Source organism: Syngnathus typhle, linkage group LG22, assembly GCF_033458585.1.
Source record: "Syngnathus typhle isolate RoL2023-S1 ecotype Sweden linkage group LG22, RoL_Styp_1.0, whole genome shotgun sequence".
NCBI lineage: Eukaryota > Metazoa > Chordata > Actinopteri > Syngnathiformes > Syngnathidae > Syngnathus > Syngnathus typhle.
Window position 1 is genome coordinate 6115808 of NC_083759.1, and position 16617 is coordinate 6132424.

At 43.6% G+C, this 16617-nt stretch overlaps 2 protein-coding genes across 5 annotated transcripts; both read left to right on the forward strand.

The window, feature by feature from the left end:
* The first annotated feature begins 417 nt into the window (after window positions 1-417).
* Window positions 418-11415, forward strand: evlb (Enah/Vasp-like b). The gene is made up of 13 exons (XM_061270345.1): window positions 418-848; window positions 7068-7236; window positions 7301-7478; window positions 8128-8194; window positions 8764-8831; window positions 8897-9135; window positions 9275-9393; window positions 9638-9677; window positions 9785-9836; window positions 9935-9992; window positions 10071-10131; window positions 10210-10267; window positions 10433-11415. Exons 1-13 carry the CDS (start codon window positions 754-756, stop codon window positions 10468-10470), a joined length of 1242 nt encoding a protein of 413 aa, XP_061126329.1. The 5' UTR covers window positions 418-753; the 3' UTR covers window positions 10471-11415.
* Window positions 11416-11909: 494 nt separating this feature from the next.
* Window positions 11910-15980, forward strand: yy1b (YY1 transcription factor b). 4 transcript variants are annotated; one of them, XM_061270346.1, is made up of 5 exons: window positions 11910-12660; window positions 13978-14155; window positions 14259-14319; window positions 14506-14664; window positions 15000-15980. In XM_061270346.1, the coding sequence occupies exons 1-5, from the start codon at window positions 12072-12074 to the stop codon at window positions 15180-15182; spliced, it is 1170 nt and encodes a 389-aa protein (XP_061126330.1). In that variant the 5' UTR covers window positions 11910-12071; the 3' UTR covers window positions 15183-15980. The 4 variants fall into 4 exon arrangements, with proteins under 4 accessions (XP_061126330.1, XP_061126332.1, XP_061126331.1 ...); XM_061270348.1 differs by having other exon boundaries at window positions 11911-12660; window positions 13978-14140; XM_061270347.1 differs by having other exon boundaries at window positions 11912-12660; window positions 13990-14155.
* The last annotated feature ends 637 nt before the right edge of the window (window positions 15981-16617 follow it).

Below are 16617 nucleotides of genomic sequence, written 5' to 3' on the forward strand. Positions count from 1 at the left end.
CTCACGCTGCAGTGCATCACTGTCTCATTGTTTCTCTCCACCTGCGTCCTACTACTCTGTTAATGAGCAGTGTGTGTGTGTGTGTGTGTGTGTGTGTGTGTGTGTGTGTGTGTGTATGTGTTTGTCCTGAGATGTGAGCCATCAGATGAATTAAATTCTCTCTCACTCTCTGTCTTTCCACGTGGTTTTACGCTTGCCCAATCCAGCAGATGGCAGGGGGAGGTGGGTGAGGGTGATGGAGGAGGAGGAGGAGGAGGAAGAATAGTGAGGGAGGGAGAGAGGGCTGGCAGGACCAGCTCTCGACACAGCTGGGAGGGGAGAAAGGGAGGGAGGGATGGATGGAGAGGGAGTAGGTAATCCAATGAGACACCGAGAGGAGAGGCAGAGCGAGGGCAACGCCTCAAAGCACCGGGAATCTCTCTCCAGCTCGCTTTCTCTTTCCTCCCTCTTTATTCCGAGCAACCTCGCTCACTGTCATCCGGATCTCGCCGCTGACTGGAATCCAGATTTTCCTTTTATCTCCTCAGGAGGGAGGCGGCATTGTCATCTCTGTGGACTGGAGAGTCATCTTTGTTCATTCAAGGAGTTGGGATATAGGTTAGTGGGCCTTTTTTTTAGTGTGAGAAGGAGTGATGCCTTCCTAGCATTTCAGGTGCTATGTCGCCTCTTGAACTCTGACGTCTCCTACGGAAGCCCGGACCGATCATAAAAAGGAGACTGTTAAGGGGGGGGGGGATTGCTTTATTCGCCGACATGGACATCAATCTGCAGTCGCATCGCTTCTACTTCCCGCAGATTTACTGCGCTGAGCCGGGGACTCAACCGCAGCTAAGCGAGTTTAAAGTCAGGTAGGATTTTTATTTTTATTTTTTTTTAACAGAAAGTAGTGATTGTGTCTCCGGGAGTATGCCTCTTGCTCGATGGCTTCTGTGGCCTTGCAGAGAGGAGGAGGGGCAGGAGGAGGTGGGCTAGCGTATTTGGCCCCCAGGAGCAGCATTGATGGCCAGCGAAGGCTCATCAAGGCGGGCAAGAGCGCAGCTGTGGGGGTGGCAGCGGTCGAGGGTGCTGACAACACCGTGGTCATGTCATAAACGTGGTGGTTCTCCGGCCGCCTCCCTCAGCGCATCCTTTGTTCTCCACGCCGGCATTGGTGCGCCTGTGTTGCATCCACAGGCGGCCCCTCGTGTTCGCCTGAGGCACCCAAGACCAACTCGTTCACATGTGGTCATTGTCGCTAACAACCGCAGATGTCACTTCATGTGATTTTGTTCAAATGTTTCAAAGCTGTGACTTGGAAACAAGTATATAATTTTGGCCTTTAGTTTTACACGCATTAATAACGTAAAACACTTGCATTAAACACGAAAAAAAATGCGAGCATATATGTAGGAAATAGTGTTTGTATTGTGATGGGTGTATGTGCCTTCAAGAGGCGGGGCCTGGCGGGGTTACACGTGATGTTGGTGTGTGAGTGTCTTGGCGTGAGCTGTGGCTGACTTCAGCTCCTGCACGAGTTTGCTCTTTGTGTTCAATAAATGATCAATTGTGGCATATTGGCAACTTTCCCATATGCAACAGTATAGTTTTGAGATTTGAGCCCATTTAAAAGGCCCCACCTTTTAAAAGAATCGATTTTTTCTGTCGAAGCATGTCATGGCGTCGCAGATTGAGATACGTTTGACGGCGATTCCTCTAACACCTCTGATTAGTGCAGCTTTAAGCGACTCAGCTCAGCTAAGAAGCTTTTTCCTTTGGCAACGGCATCCCGCTGTTGGAGCAGGTTTACAGGACCGTGATGCTTCACTATATGGCGGTCACTTTACCCTCCATCTCAGCACCTTTCAACAACAATTTTCCTTGTCAGCAATAGTAACTTTGAGCAAATTAGCTCCATATGGATTAGCAAAGGAGGCGATGGAGGAATTGTATGTGGGCGATTTGTAAGTTGAGCCTTTGAACTGAGAGGGAGGATGATGGGGAAGAGGGAAAGATGGGGGGGATGGGCAGAAGTGCAAAGCTAAGCAAGAGAGCCAAATATGACAGATGACCGATGGATGCAGAAATTAATCATCTGAATATTTTTATTAAGATCCGAAAACCTTGGTCTGTATTAAGGATGCTAGCGTTTGTAAACACTAAACACCAATCTTGCTTCTGTGGCGATGGACGTATTGGAATTTCACCATGGCGACCAGTGCTATAGCCACTATAAGGGCATAATGTTTTTTTCCATGCTCCAGAAACATTATTGTCATAAATGCTTGAGCCACTATCATCCTTGTAGCGCTTTAACGTTAGCTTCTCACTGTCGTTAGCATTAACGCTATTTGTTGTTACCAAGTGAATTCACAGTTTCCACTGTCATCATTTTCATAATTATGCTAACCCTGCAGTCACGCTATCTGATAATTAGGCACTTTGCTCGTAATTACCGAAATACTTGAGTCCTGTGGTGGGTTTGCTAGAAAGTGCCTGGAAATTATACTAAACAGTGTGTTGGCACTACTTAAATTATTTTGCATACTCATGCTAATGTTGGAAGGCGCCAGGCTGAACCCGCTAGTGATGCTGCTAGCTGCGACGGGATTATTATTATTTTTTTTAATTCTACATGAGTAAATATTAAAGCTGAAAGCAATATTGTATTGACAATCAAGATGACACCTAAAAAATGACATCTCAAGGGCATAATGGAGGCTTTCAGTTTTTCAAGATCCCTTAAGGGACAGCAAACGTCCGTCATTCCCATCCGTGAGCGGCGCTCCGGCAGATTAGGGCCGATGTCAAACACGTGGCAGGGAAAGCACTGTTGGGAATTTGTCACTATTCTGGGTCAGCGGACGCACGGAAGTGATGGGTCACGGCTGCACGCAACAACATGTCCATTGCGGACGCGCCACTGCCAATTACAGATGTGCCTGTGAGATGTGCAATGCAGGGCACTTAGCCTACTGACCCCTTAGCAAGTCGGCAACTGGGGAAATGTATCCCATGCAAACACAGATGTGCATCTGAGATTATCAAGCGGAGGTCACATGATTTTTGAAATGACAATTGTTTCTCTCACCTTTACATTTACCACAGTCAGACAATGATGTCATCCAAGAAGACATCAGTGCCTTTCTTTTGTTTCTTTGTGAGACGGGCTGTCGGATCAATTCAGGACCTTTTGTTACGGCCATTTTGTGGTATTTATTTGTGAGAAGGGTTTCAGAGTCTATTGAAGATGGCTTCTTTTCCCTGCATGTGTTCCCCTGATAAAGCATTAAAGAGTTTCCTGGTTGCTGATGCTGAGAGATGTACAGCAGCAACAGCAGCGGGGAGGGAGGAGGTCGACGTGAAAGTTTAATGAGATGCTTTTATGTCGACATTATCAACCACAAAGTCGAAATGCAGCAAAGTTTCAAGTGGCTGTGATGGGAAATACATGGAGGGAATCGTCAAAACATCCCAAGGTGACTTGGAGGTCATGTCATCAAAAAATAATATCATGTCCTTAAGTCGCTAATAGAGCTGGCACTAATAATAATACCGTGACACTATTGCTAGCTAGTTCCCTTTCATTCAGAGCCAGACTCGGGACTAGTGATGGGATTTCTCTCAAGAGGTGACCTTACTCCCTGGGACAGCCAAGAAAGCACCAAAGACGTCATTCTGGAGTACTAGTCAATGGTGACTAGCTAACTAGTTTGTACAATTTAATTACAGAAATCAACATCCATTGCCAGATTTAATTAATTGATTAATTAAAAAGTGTGTCCCATTACTTTTGTCCATATTCATGCTGTATACTATACAGCTATATACAGTGTATAGGATCAGACAGCATGTGGTGTGTTGTTACTCCGTTAATAACTGCCGTGTGTGAGTGTGGGTTTTTTTTTTCCACTAATACATTTATTTATTTATATGTCACCATTGCTCATTCATCTTTTCGTCTCAGCCAGGCAGCCATATTTTCTAGGCCATAGCCAATATTCTACGGCTGTTGTCATGCCAACACATTAGGCTGCTCGTGCGTGCTCGCAACAGTCTAATTTGCTTCTGTGTGTGTGTTAAATTCAGGGAGCTCCCCTCCAAATGTCAAGCAGCAAGCGTGGTGCATGTAGTGTTTGAAAATACGAGCATGCCGGGGTTTCTTTTTCCATAATTGAAGCCATCAGCACTGGACCCTCCAGCAAATTCCGTGGCCTTAAAAAAGGATTACGTGAATTAGCATTAAAACTGTTGTTAGCGCTCCAAGCGGCCAAATGAGCTTTATGCTGACTTATCCCTCCCCACTGCAAAAAAAAAAAAAAAATTGCCTGCTAGCTAATTTTTTTTTTTCCACAGTGGAGAACATTAACAGGATCTGGCTTCCGTTTCCAAGATGGAAGTTGTAAACATAATCATTGCCAAAACACTACTGTGTGTGTTTTGCAATTAGCACATGAAATCACCAGTAAGGTTTTGACGTTTAAAGCTTGTGATGACACCAGCTGCAGTCAAATGGCACAATAAACTCCTTATTTCTCACCAACAATGTCCTGGGAGGGATAGTTGAACTGAACTTCAGTGGGGCCTTTTTCAACCACAGTTTATTTTCTATCAGAGTTAATATAACTCTGGCCTGCTGTGTTTATAAATGTTTAAGCCCTCAGCTGTTCCCTCCTCTGCTTCATGCAGCTTTCATAGTGTCACACAGACACGGAAGATTTCCTTAAGACAAAAAAAATCATAAAACAGTTTGACTGTTGTGGGGATTTCATTTGGACGTTACTACCGAGCAGCTGCCGAGCGCCACAAAGACACCTTCTGTTAGCTCATCCTTTAGCGACGCTGTGATGGAGTGTGTGAGAAGCACCAACTGTAGCGCACACAGAGGAGAAAAAAAACACACACACAAATTGATCACTGTTTAGTAGGCTAAATGGGCTCTATGGTTCCTTTTGGTCTAACGAGGACAAAAGTCTGAGGTACAGTTAAAATAAATGTCAGTTTGAAAAATGTTCTCTAATCTTCATCATTTCTTCTGACAATGGATATAACGTAGGCAAAAATGGGCAAATTTGATTTTAAAAAGAATATTTGTTTGTAACCAGGATTTAAATGCATTTACAGTAATCCCTCGTTTATCGCGGATAATTGGTTCCAAAAACTACCCGCGATAAGTGAAGTCCGCAAAGTACGGTCAGCAACAAAAAGTACTGGGCAGGCTAACGAGTTAGCGGAAAGATGCTGATTTGCAATCATGCCAACAGGCGAAAACGGACTTCTAAAGGAATGTAAACGAACATTTGGAGCAATACTACATTGTCCTAAAGGTTAGACACATGCTTCGTCAATTTAGAAGTTTTATTTTCACTTTTAAATGTTTTTTTTAATTTGGAAAAAAATCCGCAATGTAGAGAAGCCGCGATAAACGAAACGCGAAGTAGCGAGGGATCACTGTACTCTTGGGGTTGACTTCATTTCTACATAAAATCGATTTTCAGTGCAAAAAATAAGTTGTCGCTTTAAGGTTAAGCGTTCAAGAGTGTGATGTACTGGTACAAAAATAATTGTGTTTAATTTATTTTCTTTAACTTGTCAACTCAGTTAAACTTTAACAAGCGCTTCTCGCCAACTGTCAGAAAATGGCGTCAGAGTCCCAGCGGCATTAAAAGCCGCATGAATAAAAGAGGCACTTGTGCTAAAACTGAAGCAAAAAAAAGCGGATCGGAGGGAGGAAACGGAAACGCACAAGCACGACACACTCGTACTCAAGCAGAATAACGTGCAGCTAGGATCAAATATGAATACTAAGATATGAATAAGTCACACACACACTTCAAAATGTCACCCGGGCTGCCGCAGTGAATTTTGACAGAAATCTCAGCGAGGCGCTCTTGCGGAAAGAAGCAGGGAGTTATTAATAACCTGACTTTTAATAACACATTTGATATGTTTGGCTTCAACTGACTGACTGACAAAAAATCAACCTTAGAACATTTAGGATGACTTTGCAAAAACTTTAAACAGTCGCCCAACAGTACAACTAGCCCAAACAACACCTGAAATCACATTAGTAGAAGAGTTGAAACACACTTTGCCAAATATTGTTTAATCAATACAGTGTAATTACTCCGTTACATTCAGTTTGACATAAATAAATAAAGTGTGCATTAACATGTCAGTTCATCTACTCGGTCCTTTAATCCTCGCTTACACTAATTGTCCAAATGCAATCAGGGGCTTGTCCAGCCAGCATCTGCTGATGTACTTAATGAGACAACGTGTGTGTGTGTGTGTGTGTGTGTGTGTGTGTGTGCGTGTGTGTAGGTGTGTGTGTGTGTGTTGTCTGGCCGCTCTATCCATCTGACTGCATTTATCTCCTGTGGCGCTCTTTGGCGCCCCACTTTTCCCTACTGTAATCACACACACACTTACACACACATGTACCGTGTGTTCCGCAGACAAAAGACACGGGTGAAAAAAGAAAAAGGAGCTAATTGAATGAAAATACGTAGAAGGCTGCGGGCAAAAATGCAGACGAGGGGCAAAGAGTTTTGACTTGCAAATGAGATGAATGAGATGAGAAAGACGCGAAGAAGATGTCCCATCTGTGTCTTTGCCTCTCTGTCAAGCTAAAATTAGACTACCGACCCCGGAGGCAAAGACAAAAAAGCTGCGTCAGAAAAGAAAAGAAGGAAAGGTACACACCAAAAGTATCAGCACAATGAAGTCATAATGCAATTAAAAAAATCTTCCTATTCTATTGAATCATTGCAGTACTATGTTTTAATGAAGTACAAAATAATAGCGTGCTCAATTTGTACTGCAACCATGAGATAATTAGCATAGCTCGGCACAAACACAGGAAGTCGAGAGTCGACGCCGACCACCCACTGCCTCTAAAAATTGCTAATGGTCGATGTTTTTTTTTTCTTTGCTAGTTAAATGAAAATTGCATCCTGGGCAAAGTGAGAACAAACAGGTTGTGGTTAATTAGGAGCTTCCTTTTCAGGTACAAAGCAGCAGCTAGTGTTTACAAAATAATGTCCAAGGTTGCACATTTCTTTATCTTCTTCATCTCTCCACACCATCAGCGAGCAGAGCATCTGCCAGGCGAGGGCTTCGGTCATGGTCTACGACGACACCAGCAAGAAGTGGGTGCCCATCAAGCCAGGCCAGCAGGGCTTCAGCCGCATTAACATCTACCACAACACCCCTAGTAACACCTTCAGGGTGGTGGGCGTCAAGCTGCAGGACCAGCAGGTGTGTCATGGCGTCACATAACACACACATAGCATCACTCAAATGTCTCCTCCTGTGTGTGCAGGTGGTTATCAACTATTCCATTGTCAAAGGGCTGAAGTACAACCAAGCCACGCCAACTTTCCACCAATGGAGAGATGCTCGGCAAGTGTATGGCCTCAACTTCGCCACCAAGGAGGAGGCCACCACCTTTTCCAACGCCATGCTCTTTGCGCTCAGCGTGCTCAGCGCCCAGGATGGAGGTGAGTCACCATTCGGACTTAACTGGTGAATGGAGAGTCTACTTGTTCTTCTGAACTGAGGTCATGCAGGACAAAAGTCCTCGACCTGCCTCAAATGCAAAGTCAACGCCTCCTCTCTGGAAACATGACTCTGAGGTGCTCGCTGCGCTTCTGCCGCCTTAGAGGCTTGCGTTACATGACAGATGATCTGAAGGGAGGGAGGGGTTAAAGTGAGATAGCGGCAGGCTCGAGGTTCAGGTGAGGCGATGGAGGAGGAAGATGAGGAGGTGGAAGGGCAAGCGGAGGCCAGCTATGGTAGGCAGCAGCGAGTGGCTGTGTCAGTGCTTGTGTGTCTGCTACAGTCGCTTCGTCTTCTTCGCCATGTCATGTAAGTTCATGATTGTATCTTATATGTTGGCTGTATTGACATTGTTCATTTTAATGGGACCAATCTCGCCATCTGAATTAGTAAAATGTTGTAAAACTTTATTGTCCCCGTTTATTCCTTAAAAGCATCATAAGAATGGAAGTGGGTGTTCTTTTTTGTTTCAACATGTTTAATTGCCCTTGGTGCTATGCTTAATTGTCTTTATATTGTTTGTTCTCAACGTTTCAGCTCCATTTAACCTTGCATATTCACTCCCGATGTTTTTTTTTTTTTCCTGCACAGGTCCAGCTGTGCAGCGCCAAGTCCAAAATGGACCAAGCTCCGAAGAAATGGAAGCCCAGAGAGCAAGGTGGGTAGTTTTCTATTATTTTTTTTTTTTACACTGCCAAGGTAGCGCTCCATTTCCCTCTGCATCAGAAACAAATAATATCGCAGATAGGAAAATAAAAGCCTCCAAATCCTCTTTGCTGCTCCAAATGATGATGTAACCCGTTTCCAAAAAAACTACCACCCCCTCTGAAATTAAGACAAACTTTTGACCTTAAAATCTCCTCGCCCACCCAAATAACAATCATCTGTTGTCTGTGCATTTACCATTATTATTTTGAACAAACATCTTGCCTGTATGTAGTTATTCTAATATTTAAGGGCAGTTTTTTAGTACATTTAAGAAAAACAAACCAAAAAAAGATTGTTGTGAATTATCTCCAAAAGAAGCAGGCGAACTCTAAGTGAACCCGAAGGCAGTGAGGATTAGCCAGCTGTGTGTGTGCATGCTTGTGTTTGTGTGGACTATACAATGTGTTTAGATCCTTTCATTTTTTGTTAACTTTTTACTTCCTGTATGTGTTATTTTACTATTATGGATATCTTCGCTGTATAAAGAGAATAATGTGTGTGTGCTGTGTGTTCCTGCAGGCAAATGATAGAGCAGCAACAGCAGATCCAGGCCCAAATGGAGCGGGAACGACGCTCATCCAACTCAGGTCAGTAATGTCACACAGTGATGATGGCAACCAAAATGGCAGCTCGGGAACTCCCCCTTGCGCAGGTTCTCCTTTCCAAGGCCACCCAGCCGTGCTCTCGGTGGCGCCCCCCGTCGTACCTCCTCCCGCGTGCATGGCGGCGGGACCGCCGCCTCCACCGCCACCACCTGGACCTCCTCCGCCATCGGCCGGGGCTCCACCGCCGCCACTGCCTCCCCCGCTAAACAACCAAGGGGAGGAGCAGCCAGCCCAGACGGGCCTTGCCGCCATGATCGCCGGCGCCAAGCTGCGGCGCGTCCAAAGAGTGAGGCCTGACAATCTTAATGATGACTTTCTAAGACAAGCATAATGGAAATTATTTATCTTTACGTCACAAAATCTGGTATTTAAATAGGGGTGTGTAGACTTTTTTTTAACAATCACGCTGTACTCTTTCTTGCCAGCCGGAAGAGAGCTCGTCCAGCTCGTCTGCTTCGTCCAGTAGCAAAAACACAGAAGTCAATCGGACGAGCGGCGGCAACGGAGGACTGATGGAGGAGATGAACGCCCTTTTGGCCCGAAGGTCAGACAGAACAAGGACTTTTTTTAATTTATATTATTGTTACCTTTTTTCACCTCGGTTGCATTGTCAATGAGGTTTGAACCTTTTAATGAACTCCTTCTGTTGTGCGTGTCTTGGCCACCTGAGGGCAGTATAGTACAGAAATGGTCTCAGCTTCTTAATGACGGTGCAATATTAATTTTTACATATTTTTTAATGCATTTTTTTTAAACGTCCCTAACATGGCGCCTTCTCTTGCTCCTAGAAGAAAAGCAGCTTCAGAGAAGCCAGATGACAACCAAAGTGTGAGTGTGCACCTCATAGCCCAATAACGATGATGATAATATTGTTATTGTGATAATAAATGAGATAAAAGAAAAGAAAACAATGTGACGTGCGTGTCTTCCTTCAGGACGACCCAAATTATCCCTCACCCAGCACCCGGGGAAGTCAAAACTCTACAGGTGAGCGAGCTTTAACATTAGCATCATATTAGTCTTTTATTTCATTTTCTTGGAGATGTCACAAAAAAAATGAATGTTTTTGTATTTTTCTCAAATAGACGGAGCAAAAAAGCCGTGGGACAGGGCCAACTCTGCGGACAAGGCCATGGCTCCAAGGTGAGAGAAAGAATGTTTTTATAATGCAGACTCACATCGAAAATCAATTTAATAATTGATTTAATGATGACGGTATAGGGTACGGCCTGCAGGGAGTGGTGCCGACGGAGATTCGTTAGACATGGATAGAATGAAACAGGTACGCTGACACTTAAAAAACAAAAAATCAAAATAAAGAGATATTTTCTTTGTTTTACTGATTTGGGTACTCCTCTAGGAAATCTTGGAAGAAGTGTTCCGCGAGTTGCACAAAGTGAAGGAAGAAATTATTGACGGTGGGAGCTACTTTAGTTTACGTAAAACCAATCAATGAGTGCCACGTTGACATTTTTTAATTGCAGTATGAGATTAAAGTTGTATATTTTACAATTATGGGAAAACATTGACCTGCCTCACTGTCATATTTATTTCATCTTTGGTATTTCTTTTCTCCTCCACAGCCATTAGACACGAGCTCAGTCGAGTGAGCACGACATAATGTCAACTATCCGAAGAGGGGGGGAGAAGAAGTAGGGCCCAAACTGTGACGTCCACTGTGGTGTTGAGGAGTCGCCATAGCCGCCATGTTTTTGCGGCGTGTATTGACTTGAGCGGAGACGTGTGTGTGCGTTTGTGTGTCGAGAGACTGTCTCTTATTTACATTTGTCTCTTTGTTGCCCCTTGGTCTTTGGCCTGAAAGACATGGAAAAAAAAATCAATATATTCAAATAGTTTTATGGTGTCAAGGAGTTTGTTAAACACTTAAAAAAAAACACATCATTGCCCTTACTATCATATTCTTCATTAAACTAATCCCTCATTCATTTTCCATAGCACTTATCCTCAGTAGAGACTGGAGCTATAAACAAGCTAACATGCATGTTTTTGGAATGTGGGAAGAAAACACAGTACACTAACATCATGAAAACTCCTCACAGGCAAGACCAGAGCCGGAATTCAAACCCAGACCCCCAGAACTGTGAAACGGGAATGATCGCTTCAAAATTACTGTGCTGCCCATAAAAAGTGATTACTGTGTATTGAAATACTTTTATTGTCGCCAGTCATTTTATACTTATTACCCCTAATGTCATAATTCTTTGAGGGGTTTAGTCTCTAATGAGAATATGATAGTAAAGATTGCACGTTTTCATCAATTTGCTTTTATATCCAAATCGTTCTCATTTTTAAAATTATTTTATTTTACTTTTTTTAACCATAACAGTAAAATGTTGCTTTGGACTTACAAGCACTATTTTTTTTAAACACAAATAACAACACACCAGGATATTTGTGATTATGATGTAAAAAAAAGTTTATTAGCTGCAAAGTACTGTTCATTGTTCTCTTTATGATGACAAATTGCTTCCCTGTTGAAAAACTGAAGAAAAGGGGGAAAATGCACTGTTTTGAAATAAATTCAAATAAAACTTAGATAACCTTTCCTTTATGTGAATGTCTTTTATTGAAGTTTTTCTTTCATTGCCTTGATGCCAAACCAAAGAATCTTAAAGATATATATTATAGGTTCTTGGATTTATGTTTAAAAAGCAAGAAACAGTGGTGTTTGTCAAATTTCAGCGTTTTTGTTTTTTCCTCCAAGATGCACACTAATTTATGTATGTGTATTTAGGTCTATGAGGCAATGTGTGGTTTCCCATGTATATATATATACAATTTCTGGGATATTTCTTTTAGATTCATACTATATATATATATATATATATATATATATATATATATATATATATATATATATATATATATATATATAATTTCTGGGATAATTTTTTTAGATTCATACCATATTCGGTCTTCCATACACTTTGTGCTTCTGTGTGTCAAAGTGTGTAAGCAACTTCCGCCTCACGATCCGGATCTCGCGATGTTTCCCCACGTAGGCGCACAGCGACGACGAGATCTGGCGCGGGACGGAAGAGTGGCGAGATTTGAAGCCGAAGAAGAAGCAGCGAAGTCGGCCAGAGCGAAAACCGGAGCTGGGGGGGGGGCGTGTGAAAGTTAACGCGGCGGGTCTCGAAAGCCCGAAAACAGGTGCATAAACGCGGTGTGAATGAAACAGGCAAGCTGGAGGACTTCGACATGGCATCGGGAGAAACCCTGTACATCGGGTCGGACGGCACGGAGATGCCGGCCGAGATCGTAGAGCTCCACGAGATAGAGGTGGAGACCATCCCGGTGGAGACTATCGAGACCACGGTGGTCGGTGGCGAGGACGACGACGACGAGGATAACGACGATGTACAGCCCATGATAGCGCTCCAGCCGCTGGACGACGACCCGGGCTCCATCCACCACCACCATCAATACCATCACCATCACCACCACCATCATCCAGAGGTTATCCTCGTCCAGACCCGTGAGGAGGTAGTCGGCGGGGATGAGTCCGACTTGCACACGGATGATGGCGGCGGGGGCTTCGAGGACCAGATCCTCATCCCGGTGCCGGCCCCCGGAGTGGAGGACGAGTATATTGAGCAGACGTTAGTGACTGTAGCCGGGAAAAGCTCCATGGGTCGGGTGAAACGAGGAGGCGGCGGCTCGGGCGGGAAGAAAGCGGGCAAAAAGAGCTATATAAGCGGTGTGGAGACTGGAGCGAGGAAATGGGAACAGAAGCAAGTACAAATAAAAACTCTGGAGGGGGAATTCTCCGTAACGATGTGGGCGTCGGGTAAGTTCTGATAGTTAGCCCAGCTACGGCTGTCACATCTCGGCTTCACGAGGCCTTCTTGCCAGGGCGTTGTCCTGCTGCTGCATCCGACTAGTTCCTGGAGTGTTCTATCCCATTGCAAAGTAGCGAGCAGAGTCGTGCAGGACTTTTAGTTCGACGCAGAAACCTCAAGCAAATGTTTTTGTTTTGACTGGAAGCCATGTTTTAGGTGTTACTGGGCGCCGCCATATTCCCCGAGTCCTGAGAAGTATGGCGGCGGCCCCCGTAAAAATGGCGACCCTGGCGGGCCCGAGCAACATGGTGCTTGCGGTTCAGTGGCGCTCCGTTAAACACGGTCAAAACGTCACATTCTGCCCGGGTTTTGAGCTAGCTTTGCCCATAATTCCTCACCGCGGCGGTGTTAACACACTTGTCGCGCGTAATTTGATTTAATGGCCATTTTGGTGCAGAATATTTTTCGTTAGCTGCTAGCTAACCTCAAAGCGCAGTTAGCCGCTTCGAAGGAACAAATAGGCCTCAGTTAGCTATGCCTCGTGTAGTGCAAAAACACGTCATACACATTTTTATTCCCATAAAGTTTTCTATTTTGCTTTGATATTTACACAGAGATATAAACGTCTGTCATATACACAAGTTTTGGTTTAAGGGGGCTATACTACGGCTATGCTTAGTCTACTGCAGCGTTTAGAAACCTTATCGTAAACCAGGGCTCACCACTTTTCCATTTTAAAAAAACCAGGAGATTACCAGACCTAGATGTCACAGAAGTAGGAATAATCCACTAAAAATGTTATAGTTACAGGAAGCTATTCTGTATATAAATAGGCGACAGAGATTGTTTGTAAATCGTAGAATTGGATAAACTAATGAAATGGATTTGAGGAATGTGTTCTGTAACTGCCAGGAATGGGAATTGATTTGATATCCATAAGCAATGCAACACTTCATCAAGTTGCTTATTATTTCTGCATAGGGTTGTGCGATGTTGACAAAATAGTCTCCAATTTAAATGTATGATTGATTATAAAAGTAGATTAGAGAGAGATTGGATCTGAAAAAAATGACTGGAAGCAGAGCTGAAGGTTAGTTATGCTACCATCTCTCCTCTTTGACAAACTTAAAAGGTTTGCAATTGTAAGGCACCCGCCTATCATCATTTTGTGTGAGAGTTTGCTAAACATTTGTAGGTCTGAAAATCCAATAATCGCTCTCAGTTTATTTTTTCCACTGATGTTGTTCAATGAAGCTGTTTCCCGCAGACTCACCTGCTGGTACATGCTACTGTGTGTTCGGTTCAGTTCTGTAACGTATTTCTAGACACCCATGAAGACATTGACCATGAGTCAGTGGTGGAGGAGCAGATCGTGGGCGAGAACTCTCCACCCGACTACTCGGAGTACATGACGGGGAAAAAGCTACCCCCGGGCGGCATCCCAGGCATCGACCTCTCAGATCCCAAGCAACTGGCTGAGTTTGCCAGGTGCAAACCTCTTGTGCAAGTTATTTATTATTGTCTAAAATCTGACCTAATTCACAAAATGTACTTTGAATCAGTTCTTTCGTCTGATAAACGGAGTCTGTCTTTGGGCCCCAAACAGAATGAAACCCAGGAAAATCAAAGAGGACGACGCACCCAGGACGATAGCTTGCCCTCATAAAGTGAGTATGCGATCTATCCAGTATGTATCTGCCTTCAGGAAGGAAATGTGAAAGGATGTGATTAAATGCCAAAGACGCCGCCCACATACTCTATTTCAGTTCTAGCTATCTTCACAGACACCCCCCTCCCCCCCCTTGTTTGCTTCTTTCTTTTCTTTAACCTTGTGAATTTGTTTCCCTCACCAGGGCTGCACAAAGATGTTCAGGGACAATTCGGCCATGAGGAAGCACCTGCACACCCACGGGCCTCGCGTCCACGTCTGCGCAGAGTGCGGCAAGGCCTTCGTAGAGAGCTCCAAGCTCAAGCGCCACCAGCTCGTCCACACGGGAGAGAAGCCCTTCCAGGTGGGCTTTTAAGAATGATGTTCAAATAAAAAAAAAAAAGAGATTCAATTTTAGGGTTCAAGTCCGCAAATTAGCGCTTATCTGGCTGCGTGTTTCTAAATGCGAGAGAAGGGGATTTAATGAATCCATTAGACAAGGGTTATGGGGTTAAACAGGCTACTCGAGTGGCTGAAAGATGGATGGGTCACAAAGGAGACCTTTCATAAGCAGGTTTGTTTTAATCATCAATGAAGATTTTGTATGGAAAAGGATTTTAACACACTCTGCACACTTTGCTTTCCCGTCACAGGTTCGTATGAAATGCTAAATATGCACGTGTCTCTTTTGTGTCCCAGTGCACCTTCGAAGGCTGCGGCAAGCGCTTCTCGCTGGACTTCAACCTGCGCACCCACGTGCGCATCCACACGGGCGACCGCCCCTACGTGTGCCCCTTCGACGGCTGCAATAAGAAGTTCGCTCAGTCCACCAACCTGAAGTCGCACATCCTCACACACGCCAAAGCCAAGAACAACCAATGAGACGATTTCCTTCCCACTCCCCTCCTCAATGCGCCGTGAAGAAGAGAAAGAGAAAACACTGAACACTTTTTTTTTTTTTTGCCGCCTCCCGCCATTTGCATTTTGAATGGGAAAGATGGAGCCTCCCTACCCCCACGCAAAAGACTTGTTTTTACCAGTGTGGTTTTCATATACCATAGTCACATGGCTTTTATTTGCCATTCTGGTGTGCACGTTGTACACCAACAAGCTATGTTACACTAACACCTTCTTCTTGTCGGCACAAGAAACCAATAACCACCTATACTCTTTGTAGACGATCGGACACAGAGGTGCGATTCTTTTTAATCCAATCTTTTAGTGGCTTTTCCCGTTCTCGACCAGCGAGCGGCAAAAGAGGTGCGAGCGTCACTTCCCTTTTTGTTTCAGATGTGCTGTAAAGACTTGAGAATAATTACTCTTCTCTTTTTGTCTTCATGTTGTATATCAACTGGCCACAATAAAAAAACAGTCATCCCTATTGGAATAGTAACGTAATCAGTACAGAGGCTTTCTGTCTTAATTGACTTTTACCCTTATGTGATTTTTTTTTCATATTTCAGGCATCTGGCAGCAAAGTGACTGTTTCGGAATTGATTTTTTGTACGTTTGTTTTAGAAGACAGGTGGTAAGATGTCTGCTGTATTTGCTTTGAAATTGCAGGATGCTTAATCGGGTGTGATTTTTGGTGTTGAGGTCTCTAATATATTGGTGATCTCCTTTGCTACACGGGTGCGTTAAACTGCTCTTGCCACAAAAAATAAACACATTGTTAGATTACATCATTTTCATTATTCATGTAAATTCCACTTCACAATAGATGGTTGTTTTTATATCATTTTAAATGGGAAAATTCTATAACAAAATATATATATATTTTTTTTAATTTGGGAAACAGAGTGGGAATCATTTCTTTCCAACTTAATTTTACTGACAAGTTCACTGATGTACTCAGTCAGCAGTTCATTATGATCCTCAGCTTTCCTACCTTTTCAGTTGCTAATTTTAGCTGCTGGCAACCTGATGCTGCCCTCTGCGGGTCACAGCTGTCATTACAACCGGAGCTCTCCCAGGTACTGATCTACAATCCCCTTTGTGTCGTGTAAGTAAATGTAATTCTCAAGGTGCACGAAACGTAAATTATACTCACACATAGAGGTAGCCAAATTAAGATATTTTTATATTATATATTATTTATATATTTTTCCCATCACTTTGCTTATGTGCGATGTGGCACATCAAACATCAGTCTATACTGACCTCAGCTGGCCAAGTAGTGAACACCAGAAGGCGCAGCGCAATTTCCATTGTATTGATGCATAAAATGAAACCACGAATCTTAAATTATCATCATTACTGTATGTTTTTTTTTTTTAATATATAAAATAAAATATAGAGTGGAGGGAAAACATGGGAA

Coding starts and splice junctions, on each gene's coding strand:
- evlb (XM_061270345.1), top strand. CDS start 754: ATGGACATCAATCTGCAGTCGCATCGCTTCTACTTCCCGCAGATTTAC. Junction 849..7,067: donor CTAAGCGAGTTTAAAGTCAG/GTAGGATTTTTA, acceptor CCACACCATCAG/CGAGCAGAGCATCTGCCAGG. Junction 9,394..9,637: donor AACGCCCTTTTGGCCCGAAG/GTCAGACAGAAC, acceptor TCTTGCTCCTAG/AAGAAAAGCAGCTTCAGAGA.
- yy1b (XM_061270346.1), top strand. CDS start 12,072: ATGGCATCGGGAGAAACCCTGTACATCGGGTCGGACGGCACGGAGATG. Junction 14,156..14,258: donor GCCAGGTGCAAACCTCTTGT/GCAAGTTATTTA, acceptor GGCCCCAAACAG/AATGAAACCCAGGAAAATCA. Junction 14,665..14,999: donor CGGGAGAGAAGCCCTTCCAG/GTGGGCTTTTAA, acceptor TTTGTGTCCCAG/TGCACCTTCGAAGGCTGCGG.